General features: G+C 44.7%; 1 protein-coding gene across 1 annotated transcript in view; it reads right to left on the bottom strand.

Moving 5' to 3' along the window:
• notch3 (notch receptor 3) overlaps window positions 1-13,441 on the bottom strand; it is a 29,668-nt gene that overhangs the window by 8,138 nt on the left and 8,089 nt on the right. Inside the window, exons 3-18 of the mRNA XM_053339151.1 lie at window positions 8,680-8,822; window positions 8,251-8,586; window positions 7,479-7,601; window positions 7,153-7,386; window positions 6,902-7,057; window positions 6,600-6,785; window positions 5,425-5,538; window positions 3,713-3,826; window positions 2,457-2,690; window positions 2,069-2,179; window positions 1,787-1,979; window positions 1,470-1,615; window positions 950-1,183; window positions 689-841; window positions 336-564; window positions 14-215 (exon numbers count right to left, since the gene is read on the bottom strand). Coding sequence (XP_053195126.1) covers window positions 14-215; window positions 336-564; window positions 689-841; window positions 950-1,183; window positions 1,470-1,615; window positions 1,787-1,979; window positions 2,069-2,179; window positions 2,457-2,690; window positions 3,713-3,826; window positions 5,425-5,538; window positions 6,600-6,785; window positions 6,902-7,057; window positions 7,153-7,386; window positions 7,479-7,601; window positions 8,251-8,586; window positions 8,680-8,822 — 2,908 coding nt within the window. The remainder of the gene's footprint in view (window positions 1-13; window positions 216-335; window positions 565-688; window positions 842-949; window positions 1,184-1,469; window positions 1,616-1,786; window positions 1,980-2,068; window positions 2,180-2,456; window positions 2,691-3,712; window positions 3,827-5,424; window positions 5,539-6,599; window positions 6,786-6,901; window positions 7,058-7,152; window positions 7,387-7,478; window positions 7,602-8,250; window positions 8,587-8,679; window positions 8,823-13,441) is intronic.

Here is a 13,441-nt window from a genome sequence, read left to right as displayed (position 1 = left end):
TGTGTGTTTGTACCTGGCAGCGAGTGCCAGTGTAGCCCTTGGGGCAGGAGCAACGGAAGGACTCCAGGGCATCTTGACAGACACCTCCATTGAGGCAGGGCTGGGAGTCACACTCGTTAATCTCATATTGGCAGTGGGAGCCAGTGAAGCCTGAACGGCAGGTGCAGGAGTAGTCATTGATTTTATCTGTGCACGTCCCTCCATTAAAGCAAGAGCTGTGGACATACATACATTTAAATTAGTAAGTGTTATTATTATATAGCGTTTTTATGGATGTGTGTATAAGCAGGTTGATAGAGTACAACATGAGACATGACTCAAATACACACACACACCTTTCAGTACAGTCAGGGATGTTGGTTTCACAGTGAATGCCAGTAAACCCTGGCCTACAGGTGCACGTGTAGGAGTTAACATAATCTGTGCATGTTCCTCCATTTTTGCAGGGTGAACTTTGGCATTCATTGATCTCTATAGCACAGCGGGGACCAGTGAAGCCTGGCAGGCAGGTACAGTGGAAGGAGTTCACATCATCTGTACAGGAACCTCCGCTTAGGCACGGATCTGATGGCACAAAAGGAGAGGGCAACTTTAGTCAAATACAGTAAATGTAAATGGACCCAGTATTTTGCTTGATAGTAATTGAAATCATAGTAATTCGGTATGCTAAGTTTATGAGGTCACTCACTAGGAGCACAGTCATTGATGTCTGTTTCACAGGTTGGCCCACTATATCCAGCTCTGCAGGAGCACACAAAGCCTCCAAGAGTGTTAGTGCAGGTCCCACGGTTCTTGCAGGGGCTGGAGATGCATTCATTCACATCTATGTTACACAGTTGACCTGAAGAATGGAAAAGAAGATATAGATTGATAGAATTTATGATCACTTTCTGTGAGCTTCCACACAAAATTACATTAGAATGAGATTATAAGTACAAAATTTGCTAACCGTGCCACCCTTGTTGGCAGTTACACTGATAGCCCAAGTAGTCTGGTGTGTGTGTGCAGATCGCCTGATTGGCACAGGGATTAGGGGAGCAAGGGGTGAGGACATCAGCACAAGTGTGTCCACTGTACGGAAGCTCACACAGACAGGTGAAACTTGCCACACCATCCACACAAGTGCCCTTGTTCAAACAGGGACTGGATGCACACTCGTTGATGTTCACCTGGCAGAGATTACCTGTCAGAAGGAAAGAAAAGACATTAAAACATTTTTTCAGAAGCCAACTTTGATGAACCCTGAGCCTTGACCTGACTCTTAAGAATGTATCTGCACATTTATTATACACCACTAGGGGGAGGTAGAAGAATGCAAGGAGGAAACAGTAAAGGAATGATCCAAAACTAAAAGTGTAAGCTTAAGTCTATTATATAGTCGATTATGATTTCAATTAATGTGTATTCCTCTCTTTGTACTGTGCTTTTTATATGTTGACGTGTGTTGAGGTACTATGCCACCCTCTTACCTCTGAAGCCCTGGCGACACTTGCAGGTGAAGCCATTGAGCTGGTCGATGCATGTGCCAGCATTCTGGCAGGGACTTGGCAAACAGTCGTTCCTGTCCAGGTCACAGTTCTTTCCCACCCATCCAGGCTCACAGTCACAGCGGTAACTGGAAAGATAGGAGTACAATCATTAATCCAGAAGACATCAAGTTGAAATAACAAACTGATGTACAAGTTGAAACCTGTAGAATTGGTCATGCCAAGTTTTGCTTTGATATTGCATTGCCACATGAGTCACTTGAAACTTTAGTTTAGTCATAGACTGAAACAGCCCATACCCATTGATGTCATCCCTGCATGAGCCATGGACGCATGGGCTGCTGCCACACTCGTCCACCTGGGAGTAACAGTAAGGAGGCTTAAAGCCTTCAGGACACTGGCAGTGAAATCCATTCTCTTCATCCACACATGTCCCTCCATTTCGACAGGGGCTAGATGAACACTCATCTATCTCCATATTACACTTGGGACCTGGCAGGAGAGATGTACATAATTAGTGTGTCTGCCAATATGTCCACTGAAATGGAAAAATGCATGCTTTCACTTTCAGGAGGCCTTACCCGTGAAGCCAGGTTTGCAAACACAGTCATAGCGGTTGATGCCATCTTTGCAGATGCCATAATCACATGGGTTACTGGCACAATCGTCAAAGTTTATCTCACAATTTGTGCCTGAGTTGACAAAGAAAAAGAGAAGTTTCCACATTAATTCTAAACAGTTTAAGAATACCGGAAACCATGCTTCAGTATAGAAAATGTAAGTGAAGATTATATATTATATGATAGCATTAATTATATATGTATTTATCAATACATATAGCTAAAAATATCTTAATAAAGAATTAAGAAACAACATTTCTGGATGTGTGAGCATATATTTAGCCTACAGTTGCAGTAATATTGCTGTAAATGTTGGTGATTATGTTTGCATGGAGTTTTTTTCTCTTACCTGAAGTTCCATGTTGGCACTGGCAGATGTACTTGTTGACCAAGTCCACGCACTTTCCTCCATTTTGGCAAGGGTTACTGTGGCACTCATTGAGCTGGTTCTCACAGCGATAGCCTGTGTAGCCAGCATCACAGTTACAGGTGTAGCTGGCAATGCCATCTATGCAAGTACCATGGTGGCATGGGTCGGGCTGACAGTTGTTGATATTACTCTCACAGAGTGTGCCTTCATAACCTAAAGGGCATAAAGGGAGATAGATGTTATGCCATATATAATGATGATCATTTAATGTAACAAAGCTTCAATCTTTTGCTGCTCAACAACTGGTGATATTGGCCCTTTACATCATAAAACATCCGGTACAAACAAATTGCTCCTCTAAAACTTTCAGAAAATCAAAAAGAAAATCTAGTTCAGTTTCTCAGTTTCAATTTCATCAAGTTCTTTTTCCCAATTCATTCGTAACTACACTGAACTTCCCGTTTCCCACTTCTTCTTTATAGAAGCTTCTATAGTTTTGGGTTCTGATCACTGTGGTTTCCATGCCAGCAGTGTCTGTGTATTAGACAAGTAAGTGTTGGTTTGTATGGTATGTGTGTAGTGCAGTGCTGAGTTGGGCAAAGCAGTAAAGAACATCCCTACACAGGCCTCCCAGTCCTGCTTTTGTTCTCTGTGGCGGAGGGAACAATAGACTGCACCACGTCAAACAGGGCCACTTCACTCAACAGAAGGGGCCCACAAACACAGGGAATACCAAGCAGCTGGCAACTGAAACAATGAAGCGGGCTCCTCCATAGGCATAGGTCCAAACAAACATGTTAAATATAAATACACATAGTCAGTTAACACATGCAACTTTTGCAACAAACTTTACTGTAGTTCACTTTATCTGGGCCTGTTTTAAAAAATAAAGGGTACTGAATGTGTAGGAATGAAAGTTAAGATGCAGCATAAGGTGGTGTGTGGGGGTTGAACAGATGAACAGATGTCGGGGTGATGACCAAGGTTCTTTTCTTGGCAACTGCTGGTCCTCAGTGACCCCATGATCCTGAGAGCCGATGAGGGAAAGAGGGGGATTAGGGGCCTCAAGTCAGTCTGCTAGACCAGCAGACATCCAGAGAAATAGCCCCAAAAACACAGAGACCAAACACACCCCAACAAGTGGTTAAGGCTCACCTGCTCTTCTGCCTTGGAAAACATCACAAGCTGTGTAAGGTCTAACAACTATGACAAGTATTAGGTACAGAAGCCCTTACCTTCAGCACAGCGGCACTCAAATCCATTGGGTCGGTCGTAGCATTTTGCTCCATTCTGGCAGGGTGTGCTGGCGCACTCATCTATGTCGATCTGACACATGGTGCCAGTAAACCCTGGGACATACAAACACAGAGGTGAGGGGTCAGAAGGAAGGTCCAGTGGAAGGGTCCATGCTCAGGTCAGAGGGCAATTCTGTCTCTTCTAAGAAGGGCAGAGGTCTCTGGCTAGGTTAGTGACGTCTGGCTAAGATTGGGTTTGGGAGCATCTCGACTGGTTAAGGACATGTCATTTGTGCACTTGGACCGATTCTGACATGAGCCCTGCAAAATGCAATGGAAAGCCTGTGACCTTGATGTCTTGAGGAAGATCTTACAATCAAATATGTAGAAGGTGGATCTGAGTTAAATTATTATTGCTATAGAAGCAGCACAGTAGCTTCAGCTCACTATATTTTAAATTGTCTGCACTCTGCCTACTCTGCACTGTAATGTCAGAGCTCCAACTTGTGGAACTGCTTTTTTTTTCTTTGTAACACCACCACTAATATTATTAATAATAATAATAATAATATTAATAATAATAATAACAACATATCCACATTCATATTTCTTTATCTTTGAACTAAATGTCACCTGATTTATATTGTTTATGTACGGTTGTTGTTATATGTTCCTTGTAAGGTGTCCTTGAGTGCTTTGAAAGGCGCCTTTAAATAAAATTCATTATTATTATTATTATTATTATTATTATTATTATTTCTTAGCTTGTAAAGCTTGGGAACCTGGGCAGGCTTGAAATCAGTGGGCAAAGTGCCCAGACAGGGTGAATTAGTGCATTGGTACCACACTGCTCATTTGATTAACAGTGTCAGGATGGGCTGTGTGGTGGTGCTTGGGCTGCTAGGGGGTGAAGGGGGGGTTAGAGGAGACGGTGGGATTGTTTTCTCTTTTGGGGAACCCCCCCTCCCCTTCCTGCATCAGCTCCACCAGCTCAATAGCTAGATGGGGGGTGAAGGGGGGACGTCTGTCCCAGATGTAAATTGCGGATCTGGAAAAGAATCTCATTAGCAGGGCTGCTGTTCCCCCTTGCAACAGGGTAGGGTGAGGGAAGCTCCATTTATACAGATATTCTGTGATATTGCCATAAAGAAGACCTGTCATTATGCCAGCTTTGCTTTTTTACAATCAACCATACAAACCTGGCAAAATAGATAGTATGCAGGCATTGCACAATCAGGGGCATGACATGTAACATAATAGTGTTGGTGTCTAGTCTGTGTCGTCCCACCATGCCAGCTGTCCTTATTACACAGGTGTCAATCTGGCAATGTGACTACCTCCACTGACCAACTTGATAGTGGAACAACCAATGCCTCCCTCCATTCCGTCTTCGTACCTTTTACACAGAACAGCAAGACTGAACAACGGTGCAATATTCCCGCCTTGAACAGGCTGTGTAATAGGGGCTATAGTCTGCTGTCCCTTCCACATTCCAGAGAGTAGGGGAGCGGGGTCACAATAGTGTCTTTGTTCAGGCAAGAGGACAGGCAGCCTTTTGGGCCTGTCTTTTTATATGAGTGTTGGCTCTAAACACTGTGCAAGGCCGACCATCCCTCATCTGATTCTGGGGACATTTAAACTTTGGCTCTCTGGTCCTACTGCTACCGTAACACAAGGAATACAAAGAAAAGCCCATCAGAAAAGAGTCTTACCTGGCTGGCAGGTGCATGTGAATCCATTGACCATGTCTCGACAGATGCCATCATTCACACAAGGGTTGCTCTCACAGTCATCCACATCAATCTCACAGTAAGTCCCCATGTAACCTGGAAGATAGAAATTCAAAGTAAATTGATGAACAATTTTGCAGTTGAAGCAGATTTACTATGTTTAAATTTTATGTATAGGTTTGTCAGTTCAAGCCACAGGGGTGTGCACAGATTTGGATGTACTCTGTGCAATGTATAATGGTTTTGTGGGAAACTTTTCTCTTATGGGAGCCCTCAGCTTTTGACACAGGTCTGTGCTGAACCACAGATTGAAAAAAAAAAATCCGCTGTGTTCCCACTCTACTGACCTGAAATCGCAACACCCTACTGTCCATGGAGCATTACCACTCCCTGGGTCAGTGTCCCATTCACCAGATGCATGTTATACATTCTGCGTTAGCAAACTATGAAGGGCTCCTCCATTGAGGTGAAACAGAGTGTGGAGCAGACCGCTGCCCCTGGGGAGAAGGCTAGCGTGGAATCAGAAATAATCAGCGGCTCCACATGAGCTTTGCCAGGCTGGCTGATGATGAGGAGGGTGAAGAGGAAGGGGGAGGGGGAGAGGCTCTGGGAAAAGGCCTCTTTCCCTCTCTGTGTGTATGAGGGGTGCAAAGTGGAGCACAGAGGGGCCCTATTGTTCCGCTCCATTCCCACCACTCTATAACTCATTAGTATTCACAGCACACTCCTCCCCCTAACTGCTCGCCCTCTCTCACATCCAGTCCTATAGACCCGACTCCCAGCTCTAATTTGTATAGTTCCCAAAACCCCAGGATGCATGTAGGACTGTGCGTGAGAGTTTCACTGTGTTTTTGTCACAGAGTGTCCAAACCATCACTTATACCACACTAATACCCTGTCTGGCTGTACAGTGTGCTGAGAGGAGAGAAGTGCCTCCATACCCCCAACATGAATGGGAATGTATTACATAACAGTCTACCCTGGCAGTCAGTATGGCAGTATTGTAGATAATGCTTCTTTAGAAGATCAAGTTTGAATAATCAGTTGTTCCACTCTGCTGTTGGTTTTGAGATGTCCGTCATGACATCATGCTGAATTGAGATGTTCTGTATTCTTTTATTGGCAGTGCTGAAATACAACTTAACAGGTCTGAATACCTGGCATGCAGATGCACGTGAACTCTCCGATGCGGTCCAGGCAGGTGGCATCATTCTGGCAGGGCATGGACAGGCATTCATTGATATCAATCTCACAACGTGGGCCAGCATATCCCCGGCCACACTGACATTGGAAGGAGCCCTCTGTGTTCACACATTTCCCAAAATGCTCACATGGGTTGGCACCTGTGGGTAGAGAAATAGGGAGCAGTATATGAAACACTCATATGCTATCATATAGAGAAAGCAGAAGACATATTAACACAGCATTGACAAATGTTTAAAAAAAACAGCAGCCTTACCAATTGAGCATTCATCCATATCCTGGTTACAGGCACCCCCTACAAAGCCAGCAGGACAGGTGCAAATGGCACGACCGTTAAGAGGGTTGGTGTCACACACTGCTCCTTCGTTGCAGGGGTTACTCACACATGCATCCTCAAGGTGGCATAGCAAACCTATGGAGACAAAGAACACATGCCAGTTATCAACAATTTAGCAGCCAGAAGTGACTACCAGAGAGGCACAAAGGCCATCTGACAAACCCACTTACCCGTCTTTCCAACTGGGCACTCGCAGAAGAACGATGCTACTCGGTCATGGCAGGTTGCGCCATTGAAGCAAACAGCTATAGCGCAGTCATCAATGTTCTCACTACAGTCATCTCCCGTCCAACCATTTACACAGACGCAGGTATGACCCCCGATGGTGTTGAAGCAAGTGCCCCCATTATGGCAGGCATTTGGTTGCATGAGACACTCATTGACGTCTTCAGCACAGTATTGCCCTGTGTGGTCAAATGACATATTGGCTTACACATATTCACAGTGATACATATATTTAAAGTTAATTTCAAATATGATCTAAATAGTGCTATACCTGTCCATTCTGGTGGGCACTGGCAATTGTAGGTATTGACTCCGTCCACACATATCCCTCCATTCATACATTTGTGGCCTGGACAGTCATCCACATTATTCTCACAGTTGTGTCCCTCAAACCCTAAAAACAAGAGAGAGAAAGAGTTATGACACACAGACACACTAACACACACATTTATAGTTTATCAAACATGCAGCAGATCCTGTTCAATACACAAAGCATTACTAATGCTCTCTCATAACCTTAAGTCATACTTCCCACACTACAGGAGGTTTGGGGTAACGTGGGCAGTAAAAAGGTTCAGAAGGTGTCTGATTGTTTACATCTTCTCATGATGGTTCCCACACGATGCCAGCAACAGCCATGACTCCGGTCTGCTTCAGAGGTCTGCACTCCCTGCAGTGTTTGCTTGTTTTATAATCTCTCACAGTTTCAATGACTTCCTCTCTGGCAAGAGACATTTCCTGTCAGCTCCCCAGTGGGAAACCAGAAGGCCCATAAAGTAAATTCTTCTGTTGTGAACAGAGCAGAGTGGAGTAGGCGGGCTGCCTCTTCAACTCTCCCACCATCCCATCTCCCATCAGTTGCTATTAATAGCAGACAGGAAGCTGACCTGGGACACAGGAGTAAATCCCAGAAACAGCACTAACAGCTACGTCATAAGCCTGGGAAAAATCTGTACCACTGTGCTGAGGAAATGGGAAAACAGCAGGGTCTGCACACTGACTCTGGTTTGTGTTTGTGTGTGCGTGTGTTTGTTCATATCTACCTGGTAAGCAAGCACACTCATAGGAATGGTCGCTGGTCTGACGACAGGTGCCCCCATTAAGGCATTGAGATGGAGCACAGGGCAGAGTGGACACTTCACATGTGCGCCCGCTGTATCCAGGTTGGCACTGGCAGCGGAAGGACCCATGGGTGTTGATACAGAGGCCACCATTGAGGCACACACCAGGCTTGCGACACTCGTCAATGTCATTGCGGCAGTTCTTTCCCTGGTAGCCAGGTGGGCAGGAGCAGTTGTAGTGGTTATTCCAATTGGCACAACGGGCCCCATTGGCACAGGGACTTGTGGCACAGGCATCAATGAGGGAGCAGTCTTGGCCTGAAGATTAAAGATGAATTGTATTCAGTTAAAATAGGAACTTCCTCTCTCAGAACTGATCTTTCAAATCAAGAAAAATTATAATATCTGTACCTCTGAACCCTCTCTGGCACACACAAGTGTATTGTGGGATACCATTGACCACCTGGCTCTTACAAGCTGCTCCATTCAGACATGGCGATCGATGACAGGGATCCAGGTGCTGACAGAGAGGACCAATGAATCCGGGACGACATCTGGACAAAGTAATTCACACATAAAGCATTAGTATGTCTTTGGTCTGCAGTTCAAACAGGTTGCAAGCTAAGGTATTTAAGACCGAACTGTGACATTGCAAGTCCAGTGTAGCACAATTCCCATCATATTCATCAATATACTGGGTTTGGCAATCTGGGCCCAATGACAAAGCCTGCTGACTCATGACTTATACCCTGGCACGAGTAAGGCCTGTAGTTCTTGGAATGAATTTGAATTAATATTGACTACCCATAAGCACCAATAATGCAACACATTTTTATGGAATAAGACACCCAAGTACAAGAAAAGTAATTTTAAGATATAAAGATGGAGGTTGCCTCTCTGTGTCTTCCAGGCTTCATAAGGCACACACTTTGTGTTATTTCTAGCTGGAGAGCTTAGTTTCTCCATGTCAGCTAACATTCCTCCACTCTTACAGTTTTTCCGCACTTCAGCTCTCATTTTTGTTCTCATATATGAAAAAGAACACACCCAGAAACAGCAGCCTGGAAACTTAGCAATTACCAACAAATACTGACACGGAAAAAACTAAGATGGGACTACACACAGCACACATTAACCAAAAAGGAGCAACTGTAGTATTTGAAAGAGACAACACATCTTCCTCTCAGTGACTGTGACAGTGACTAGAACAGTTATCTTGATGAAACACTAAGTCTGACCTAAAAGTGTTCCACCAAGAGATAAATATATAAACAGGGTTTCCCATAGATATTTCCAGAGGTCCTGTGAGAGTTCAGACAAAGTTGGGACTAAGGAGGCTAGTATGAGCTGGTAACTTGACACCCACAGTGGAGCCCCTGGCTAGGGACAAGCCCCCTCCTCAAACAGGCTGTTTGATGCTGATGACAGGGCAGTGATGGCTGGGTTTTGGCCCGCCCTTGGGCTCTGTCTTCTCTTTCATTGGAGAGGAACCCCTGGGCAGAATCAACAATGGATTTTCCTCTGTTCTCTTTTACATGAGCATCACCATTACACTGCTGTTAGTTCATCTTTTTCATTTTTGCATGTGTCCTCCACCTCTAAACAAACAAAACAAAATAAACAAACAAAAAAACAAGCTAAAATGATTTTATAGGTGCTGTCCCCAGCTGTGAGTAGGCCACTAGACTCCTCAGTTTTGTTTGGCTTTTTTTCCAGATTTACAAAGACAATAGTGAAACTGAGGAGCCACAGTCCTCAGCACAAAGCAGACGGGGCACACAGACGTATCCACAAGAATGTGCACATACAAAGGAACAATGCAGAGAAGTGAAATGTGTCCAAACTAATATTTTGTTGGTATTTAAAAAATAAACAGGTATCTAATTGTAACAAACCCATAGGGAATGAAGATTTTCCCTTGACAAAGTCTACAGTAAAAGGTGAGAAGTAAGGCCCTGAGGCTTGGTCTGGAAGTTAAAACAGCACTGAGGCACCCATGATGAGGATTGGCTGTTACAACAGCTACTCTTCCATCTCCTAAAGCCCCCCTGAACGCCAGCGTGGCTTTCCCCCTAACAACCCCCTCCTCTCACACGCTGAAAGGTCAGATGTCAGAGGTCCCCCGTCTGATTGTGATGATAATGTCACTCAGGCTGCAGGGAGTGGGGTGGGGTTACTCTGTAGGAGAGAATGTCTTTGGAAGGTGGAACTGGTGGAGAGGACAACGAAAAGGAGGAGGAGGGAGTGGTCTGGTCCAGCGAGAATGCCATGTCATATTTCCTGTAATCCTTCGTCCACTGCTCTGAAAACACGGCACTCACTCCGAATGCACAATCCGTGTTGCCCTAGCAACCTCACAGACGAACAAGCAAGCCCGACACTCAACCAATCACCCACCCACCCCCCACCCTCTGTTGGTACCCCATGGCTATTTGTCATGGCTTGGCTGGGTTTATTTAGAGGCAAATTAACTATGTCTGGAATCTCGGGTGTCACTAAAAATGAAACACAAATGCAGCACAAAGAGGGCTTTGGGGGAACTGAGGAAGAATGTTGCTTGAAAAATACAACGCAGGCTGACAGTCAAATTCTTCTGGGGCCGTTCTGTACTTTGGGCATTTGACTGCTAAAGAAAGCCAAAGATCTACAGTCTTAAAAGACTGTTGTTCTCTGAAGACCATCGTGACTCTCTATGGACAGAGAATAACCTAACTTACTCAACACAGGGCCATATTGTGTATCTGAGTGCATGTTGATGTTGCACTACAGAGACTAAAATACTGGGTATTTGAAATAAAGGTGTGTTCAGCTATGAGAATTAAGTACATTGGTGTGTCCTTATGTTTGTGTAAGTGTACACGTGTGACCGTGCATGTGTATGTGGATGTGTATGAATGCTGATAGTAATTCCTGATAAATGATTTGTCCTCCATTAGAAATGAACACTGGGCTCAGCAGCCAAAACACACATTCTTTTGTCTAGACCTGACTCATTGCCAATATGCAACTCCCATAACACACAAATCCAAGTGCTATCAGTGTAGAGACTGTGAGAGACGCGCAACATTGTCCTGGTGCACCTGAGAGTTTTCTTATCAGGCCCTTTACAACCCTGTGAATTACACTGCTTCTGGGAACACAAGGCCAGTAACTGTGCCTTTGCCTGGGCCCAGCCTTATTTGTGGCGGATGTGAAGGGCAGGTGCAGGCTGCTGTTGTGCAATAGGCCCCTGGGTCACATTTAGTTAGTGTCGACTTCTGACCTTTGAGGAAGAGAGTGCAGCAGATGAGGAGGAGGTCTTCAATTGCAGTGGAGGCATGGCCAGAGTGGGTAATCTCCGTGTCAGCACATATGAAGGCTTTTGCCAGCTGCAGCCCCGGCACCATGCATCTGTCCACATCTGTCAGTCTACCTCTGGGTGTCTGGCATTTAACTCTTCTACACAGCCAACACAACTGTGCTGTTTTGCTCATGGGGCTAGTCCAGTAACCAAAACACACTAACACACATAAGCCATTTCACACCAAATGAGATGTGGTCATCCTTCAGAAACACATGCATTAATAATTCTGCTGAGCATACTTCAAGACTGTTATTCAAATGCACCACTGCAACAAAGCAAACACATGCAATAATCACTACACGCCCAAACACAAAGAAAATTAACTTACAACAAGCCTCAGCCTCTGAGGAGGGGTAGTATAGTGAACCCATAAAAGAGAAGATCCACTGAAGAAATTGCAAAAGGAGGAAGAAAGATATGATATTTTGTCAAACATTGAAAGAAGAAGGTGTTTAAAGTGAAAGTGAGCATGATCTTTTGAAATAGGAAATTCCTGCAGTACATTGCTATTTCTCAGCAGTTCTGCATCACGTATCAGAATCTGCTGACTTAAATTTGATTTATGTGAGTTAGTTCTGTCACCTATACTTGTGCAATACAATGCCAGTTTTCCTGCTCTCTGGGTCACTGAAGCAGGGTAACCTGAGCTCATCCTCTCCTATACAATGGCAACTACTCTGCCAGAGGTCAGAGGGTGGCTCACCTGTGAACAAAGAGGCTGTAATCTGACATGGTTCATACACGCAGTCATGCTCCACAAAGCAACAAGTATAAAGGAGTCTTCCTGTCTCTGAGGGCATTTCCTAGGACTCATGGAGAGGATGATGAACAACAATGGAACCACCACTTTTTGGTTTAGGACAAGATTTAAACTTCTATATCGCAAGAAAATACCTAAATGAGGTTTTACATAGTCTTTTGAACCCAAGTTGCTAGAAAAAAAATCTTTGGGAAAACTCTTTAAACAGTGTCTCTTTATCTCAACACAACCCTGTCCCTCAGCCCCTCCTTCCACAAGCAAGCAAGAACCAGCTTTACTCCTTTATGAGAGTCCATACTGACACCACACTGCCAACAGGAGACCATCTACACCCCCCCTCTTCCAACAGCCTCTTCTGCTCTGCTCTCCTCAGCTTGGCTCTCCCTTTCTCAGCAAAGAGCCAGATTGGGGGTTGGGGAGTGTTTTGTGGCCCAAATAAAAGAGCTAAAGTAGTCAGAACTCCTTTGTATGAAAGTGTTGGGGGGGGAGCAGTGACCCAAACAGCTAGTCTTTCAGGCCTGGGCTTACACGGACCAACAGGCCTTTGCTGTAACCTGGCAACAGTAACCCATGGTGAGAGAGAGCCAGAGTGAGAAAAGGGGGGTGTTTGGTAGACAGGGTTTCGTAAGGACAGTTGGAGCACTTCAGAGAACTGATCCCCTACATATGCAGGTAGCGCTGAGTGCCGTACGGGACCAATTCAGTCTGACAATTAAGTAGGATCGTGCTAAAATGGATGCGGGTTTCACAGTTTAAAGTGAAAAGTTTGTTTCAACAATTGTGCTTAGACATACAATGGGGGTATTGAAATCTCTAGAAGGAGGTTTCCAGAGCACCCCCAGAGCATGAATATTAAACATGTGAATATAGGGACAATTAACTTTCTCTTGTGAAAAAACAGTAATGAACCTGACAAAGAAGCCAGGAAGGCTGTCAGTGCATCCTTCCCATGTCTGATAACCCTCAACATTCGGATGCAAATGTATAAAATAAATCCAGAATGTAAATGCTAGCATTGCCTGAGTAGTGGGGACTGTACAAATGTGTTGCACCAAGTGGAAAAAATGTAC

The sequence above is a fragment of the Scomber japonicus genome, chromosome 18 (genome assembly GCF_027409825.1).
Source record: "Scomber japonicus isolate fScoJap1 chromosome 18, fScoJap1.pri, whole genome shotgun sequence".
Taxonomy (NCBI): domain Eukaryota; kingdom Metazoa; phylum Chordata; class Actinopteri; order Scombriformes; family Scombridae; genus Scomber; species Scomber japonicus.
The sequence above is the reverse complement of the archived record's forward strand: the minus strand, read 5'-3'. Positions and strand labels throughout refer to the sequence as shown.